We start from the raw sequence: 7,057 nt of genomic DNA on the forward strand, positions 1-7,057 counted from the left end.
TATGTGAGTCCCTTAGTTTCTCTTTCCTCTTATGTCTTCTCCTGGAGCTAGCTTTTAAGCCATGGCCGTCTAGCCATAAGAGCTAAAAAACCTAGGCATGTGGTGAGATACATAGGTACATTCTTGTCGAGAACGATGGGATAATTGGGTGTCATGCAGGAGATGTGTTTGATGCAGGTATGAGTCAATTCAAGTAAAGGTTAGGCCCGTGAGCGCTCTGCGAGCTAGAGATCGGCCCCTTTTTTTGATATAGATAGATAGATAGATAGATAGATAGATATAGATTATTAGATATAGATATAGATAAATAAATAGATAGATAGACAAATAGATAGATAGATAGATAGATAGATAGATAGATATAGATTATTAGGTATAGATATAGTGTATCTGTACTGTTATAATTGATGAATAGATTAAAAATTTCTTTCTGAAAAAAACATATGTATTGCCAAATGAAAAAAAACGATGCATACGTTTCGCAATCGATCATGTGCACTGAAAAGAAAAGAAAAGAATCGATGGAGAGCACGGAGCACAGCCGGCAGCCCGTCACCGCCAATCGCGCTCTTTCCACCTGCTGCGCCGAACCACCGTCGTCGGCCACTACTACTAGTCATACCGCACGCGGTACCCCGAGCCCAGTCCACGTCTTCCTTGCTGCTCCGGTGGTTCGCCTCGCAACCACTCCGAAGACGCTAACCCTGCCGGGCCGTTCCGAGCGTCGGTCGGTTGGCTCCGCCGCACACTCCCGGCCTAACTCCAACTAACCACGTGAAAAATCTAAACAGTCAACGCGCTTACTGCTGCTTATACTGACAGCGTGGACCTGTGTGCTCGGCCGCTGCGTGCCAAACCGAAAGCGACTCGTCGTCCAGCCACCCCTTATAACACAGCGGCCTTCCCTAATTTTCAGCCACCTACCTGCCCGCGCGCACAAGCCGCGAGCGAGGCACCCAACCACCGCCGGCGGCCGCGGTCGGCAATGGAGCACTACGAGAGGCTGGAGAAGATCGGCGAGGGCGCCTCGGGCGTCGTCTACAAGGCGCGGGACCGCCGCACGGGCGCCACCGTCGCCGTCAAGCGCCTCCGCGGCGGCGGCTTCGGCGACCACGACGGCAGCCGGCTCTCCGAGGACCTCCTCCGCGAGGCCGCGTGCCTCGAGGCCTGCCGCGGCCACCCGTCCGTCGTCGAGCTGCGGGCCGCGCACCGCGACGGCGCGGGCGGCGCGTTCCTCGTGATGGAGTACGTCGGGCCCAGCGTGGCGCAGGTCATGCGGGAGCGCGGCCGGCCCTTCCCCGAGGCCGACGCGCGCCGGCTCATGCGCCAGCTCCTGGACGGCGCCAGGGCGATGCACGACCTCGGGGTCCTGCACCGCGACCTCAAGCCGGACAACGTCCTCGTCGACGCCCACGGCGACCTCAAGATCTGCGACTTCGGGATGTCGCGCTTCGCCGCCGGAGGTGCCGCGACGGCGCCGCCCTACACGTCGCCCGTGGTCACGCTGTGGTACCGCGCGCCGGAGCTCCTGCTTGGCTCCACGGAGTACGACGCGCGGGTGGACACGTGGGCGCTCGGGTGCATCATGGCCGAGCTGCTCGCCGGCGCGCCGCTGCTGCCGGGGAGGTCGGAGATGGACCAGCTGAACAGGGCGTTCGACACGGTCGGGGCCGACGACATGACGGACTGGCCCGGCTTCAGCCGGCTCCCGCGCGCCGGCTCGCCGCTCTGCCAGCGCAGCAGGCCGCCGAGCCGGCTGCGGGAGATGTTCCCGTCGCTCTCCGCCGCGGGCTTCGACGTCCTCAGCGGGCTGCTGGCATGCAGGCCGGACAGGAGGCTCACGGCCGCGGACGCGCTCCGGCGGCCCTGGTTCACGGACGCCGAGTCGGCCGACGCCGACCAGCCTCTCAACGCCTGCCGCTTCACGGCGCGCGTCGGTGGCGTCGCTGACGCCATCGTTGTGTAGAAAGCTCTAGATTCGCCATGATTCAACATTCTTTTAATCGGCTGGAGATTCGCTTGGCAGAGTGTACAGTTTTGGTGGCGGCTTTGGCGCTCCTGTCCTCTGCTCTGCGTTGTTGCACTGTCGTCTTCAGTTCCGTTTAGGCTGGTGGGATAGCCGGTGAAGTGGCACGGGTTCCTCGAGGGTCCTGCCGATTAGTTCATCATTTTTTCCCTCCTCTTGTTTATGTTGTCCTTGCAAAGCAATCGCAGCGAGCATCTTGTGATACTGTAAACAAAGCAATACTACAATAGGGGCAAAGCTCTCATGTCCGTGAAAAACTGTCCTTGTTGTTTCAAATCTGTCCGAATTTCATAAGCTGCCTGCAAGCATACACACTGAGAGCACACCCAGACTGGTAGCTGCACACCAAAACACCACGCGCGCGCAGATACTTGCCGACAAGAATAAATTGTTGGAAACCTAGTAGGCCAGAGCGTTAGGCTCTCAGAGATGGTCCTGCCTATGGTGTCCAGAGACGTCGGCCACGTCTCCCGTCCCGTCCCGGCTCAAGTTGGTCCCAGTGCTGAAAAATGAAGCAGTACTAGGCGCCAAACCCGCCATGTGTGGCGACCGTGCCTCACGTGTGATCCCGGCGAGCCACCGGGGAAACCGCGCGCGACTTCCACGAGCACGCCGCCTCGTGGCCTCGTCGGCGGCGTACGGACGCGCGACCCAGCTGGTCCCCAAGATCGCATGGTGACCCGTCGTGATTTCACCGCTCTCCACTCCACGTGATGTTGTTGCCCCGGGCTGCTCACTGCATATCTCACGCTCAGTACAACGAACGGAGCCGCACACACGGCTTCCCAAGCCAGCCGCCGCCGTGGTTCAATGGTGAACCTGGACGAGGAGCGTTAGGCTCTTTTGATCAGGGATCATACAAACTAGAAGGAAAAGACAGCGCGTTGCCGCGTCCGGTCTAATACAATCGACGATAAATAAATATCTTTTTAGTGAAAATGTATAAATATAGTACAAATAATGAAAACAGTAGTACCACTTGCTCACTCTCTTGCAAAATGCTCACTCAGACATACTCACATAAATATAGAGAAGTAAAGAAAGAAACATAATTATGTGAGTTGTAGCAAGAATATGTACACCACTCAAGAGATAGAACACAGGACCCTGTAAAAAAAAAGTTTAAACTCTCAGATACTTAGTTAGACGATTAAAATATGACCAAAATTATGACATGCCATGAAAGGTAAATTGTGTACATGATTCTATGAAGATTCCAATAAAAGAACTGAACAAATTTCCGACAATCTGTAGACAATGTATGACATATATGATCAGCAATGCAAACTCAAGAAATGATTATTCATGACTTGATTAGCCATCGAGACAAGGTCACATATTTATTGTAATGAAATCAAATAGACTTTTCTGCATTAGTTATCCCACAGTCAGTAATAGTTGGTATAATTATGTCCTGAGAAATTCAATCAATTTGATCGAGTACAATTGATACTATGTAAATGGAAGAATATTCTGCCGATAAATTCTAAATAATGAACACAAAAAATAGAGCAAGGTGAGATCTTAAACGGTTTATATGCCATTTTTTATCTAAGAATCAGACCCATATTACATAAAATAAAATATAAACATAAATAAATGGCATGAATACCACCAATAATTTTGAGTATATATCTAATTGCAGAAATGGCCATCTCTAAACATATAGTTTTTCATCTTCACTGTACTTACATGCTATTTTATCATTGTACAGTCATGACTTTTCTGCACTCTAACGACTTCAGCTGAGGCTAGACACATATAGCTCCTTTTCAGTTGATGCATCCAACCATCTACCAAATAAACACACGCACTTGCTTACATAATAAATTCTCAGAAAAGGTTCACAAATAAATACACACATGATCTTTTTATCAGTAATTAGGTGGCATCCAACAAAATGCGTCTAACTCATCATACCACCCTCATTAACCATCGAATTGTTCCTCACGGTGTCAACCGCAGCTGCCACCATCGCCGAGTCAAGCACCACTAACAGCAGCGGCGGCATCGGCGACTGATGCGAGAGTTAACATGGGTATCACGTGCAATTACTGTGTGAGATGTAGGTAGTCTTTCACCTCATGGGCCAGCATTGGGTGGCCACATAAATATGCATCGACGGGGAGGTTACGTGGCTTGCAAGTTAACAATGGACTTGAGAGGCGACATTGGGAATGGAGGGGCTCCGTATTCCAAGGGGCTTAATGGAGCCATATGAGTGTGCGGAGAGGTGGGTAAAATTTCAGTGAAACGTAGTATGTTTTTGGTAGAATACAGATCGAGGGAAGCGGAGGGAGAGAAATGATGTCGTGTGGCTTAGCCCGCGTGATGCTGGCGGCAGAGAAAGGATAAGTGAGAGAGTTGTCATAAATTACATGTAGCTTTGAGCTCACCATATTTTCTTTTTTTAGAAAAAATGAAACGACATGTCTAAGTTTCATCATTTGGAATAAAAGCATACAACTACGTGTACATGCTCTTGAAATTTCGTAAGCATTTTGTATTTTGGGCTACACAAAAAAGAGATTTTAAGGGGAATAAAGTTATTTTCTTTTTCATAGTCACAATTTTCTTTTTTGTGTAGCTGGGAATATCATTTTTTCACAGAAAATTTAGCATATTTATATATATATATATATCGACAAAGCTAATTTACTGCCGACCGGAATTTCGCTTCGGATCCGAACGACGTGGTTACTGTTCGATCCAAATCGAACCATCAACAGTGACCCTCGTCCAACTGTCACAATTATCGTCTGCGGCCCCACTAATGTCTGGTCAACTCCGTAAATCACTCTTGATTTATACTGTCCTAATATAATTGACGCGGCCCCATGTCAGATCGGGATTACTCCACAAATCGCGCCCTGATTTTAACTGCCTTAGCTAAATCGCCAACTGCTCTATCCAGTCAACTCATCACGTCGGTGTAGGCAAAAATTGTTACTCTTAATAAGACTTGAACCTACGACCTCTAGTAAATATTCCCGTGGCAATTACCAGTCGGACTAGCTCTCTTCTTTGATATACAAATAAGGTACATTCCACTTGTATGATATGAATACGAAAAATAAAGCTAGGAAGGTTGTCTTCAGATATGGGAATTTACATACAAGCATCATGTTAATTTTGAGCCGGCAAAAACTCATTAAAACATATCTCATCTGAAAATACTAGTCAGAGAAATGGATGTATCTAGACGTATTTTTGTTCTAGATACATCCATTTGTATCAATTTCTTCGACAAATATTTCTAGACGGAGGAGTACCTCGGTAATATATATGTAAGTCGCATGGTATTTTACACAGCGCATGCCTCATAACTTATGCACCCAGGGCTGATTACTTTTTGACCTAGTTGCAAAATATACCTCCGGTAAATTCTGTGTCAATTGCATGGCTATATATGCACCGCAGACTTGATAACTTAGATACAATACCGCGGTAATTTTGACCCAGGTGCGAAAAAGTTATTTCAAAAATACCCCCTGCCACATCGATGTAAATAGATGATAATATACACACCACAGGCTTGATAACTTACGTACAAATACCATGGTAACTTTTGAACCGGAGAAAAAAATAGTTGTTGAAACCATGCCTCTGGTAACTACTGTGGAAATAGCACGGAAAATCATGCACTGTAGACCTGATAACTCAGGTACAAACATCATGGTAACATTTTAATCCAGAAGAAAAAGATGTTGAAAACATGCCCCGATAACTTATGTGTAAATTACATGGTAATATATGAATAGCTGACCCGACTTACGCACAAACTAACTTTTGACCAGGGCAAAAAATTGTTAAAAACATACCCACGGTAAATTCTGGTAAATAACACATGGTAACATACACACAATAGAGCTGATAACTCACGCACAAATACCACGGTAACTTTTCCCCCCGCCCACCTACCCCAGATAACTTCCGTGCAAGTAGCATGGTACTATACGCATCGTATACATGATAACTCACGCACAAACACCACGGTAACTCACGCATAAACACCACAGTAACATTGATTGGGGCTGGGGGAGGGGAGGAAGTTGTTTGAAAATATACATCCATCCTCCCGATAACTTTCATGTAAATAGCACGGTATATATGCACTGTAGATTTGATAACTCACATATAAACACCATATAACTTTGACCCGGGGAGGAAGTTGTTTGAAAACATACCCTCGATATCTTAGGTATAAATAGTGTGATAATATACGGAACACAGACGTGGTAATTCATGCACAAACATCACAGTAACTTTGTCCTGGAAAACATGTTGCTGAAAGTATACCACGGTAACTCATGTGTAAATAGCATGATAATATACACACATCAAAGATGATAACTTACTTATCCTGGGCCTGGTAACTACTAATTTGCAGAAAAATAAATCGTCAGAATATATCAATATGTGATCTAATTTTGTAGGTCTTGTCGTGACAGACTTTTTATGTGAAAACGATTTTTGATCGGACTGACGATACGAGCTATATAAGTTTTGTAATAGAGCAGAAACTAGGATGCCATCAAATTTCCCCCCTCTAGTGCACGCACTCTAATTTATGCACACATGTGCATATGATGAGAAGGTTGGTGGAACAATTTTTATGCCTTGATAATTTTGTGTAATCAACATGATAACTTATACTCAACTGACATGATAACTTTCGTAGCTCACGCGTGATAACTTTTTACCCGAAAAAAAAGTCATCGGAACATATCAATATGGGATCTAGTTTTGAAAGTCTCGTCGCGACAAATCATTTATGTGAAAAGAGTTTTTGGATCGGACCAACGGTTTGAGTTACAAAACATTTTGAAGTTTTGAAATATAAGAGAATCTAGAGTGATGTCATCAATTTTGTCTTACATGCATGCATGTAATTAGGCTTTCTAATAAGTACCATGCACACGTACATGAAGAAAGACATGCAGTAATAATCACATGCATGTGAAGAGAAATCTCGCTGCATGCACTCGTGAAGCTAGGAATGGTCATGCGGTTTTGTTGCTTAAATTCAGA

At 46.4% G+C, this 7,057-nt stretch overlaps 1 protein-coding gene across 1 annotated transcript; it reads left to right on the plus strand.

Annotated features, from left to right (window-relative positions):
• The first annotated feature begins 724 nt into the window (after positions 1–724).
• Positions 725–2,230, plus strand: LOC119288669 (putative cyclin-dependent kinase F-2). Its single transcript, XM_037568246.1, has one exon. The coding sequence runs from the start codon at positions 986–988 to the stop codon at positions 1,964–1,966; it is 981 nt and encodes a 326-aa protein (XP_037424143.1). The 5' UTR covers positions 725–985; the 3' UTR covers positions 1,967–2,230.
• Positions 2,231–7,057: the final 4,827 nt, after the last annotated feature.

Source organism: Triticum dicoccoides, chromosome 1A (genome assembly GCF_002162155.2).
Source record: "Triticum dicoccoides isolate Atlit2015 ecotype Zavitan chromosome 1A, WEW_v2.0, whole genome shotgun sequence".
Lineage (NCBI taxonomy): Eukaryota > Viridiplantae > Streptophyta > Magnoliopsida > Poales > Poaceae > Triticum > Triticum dicoccoides.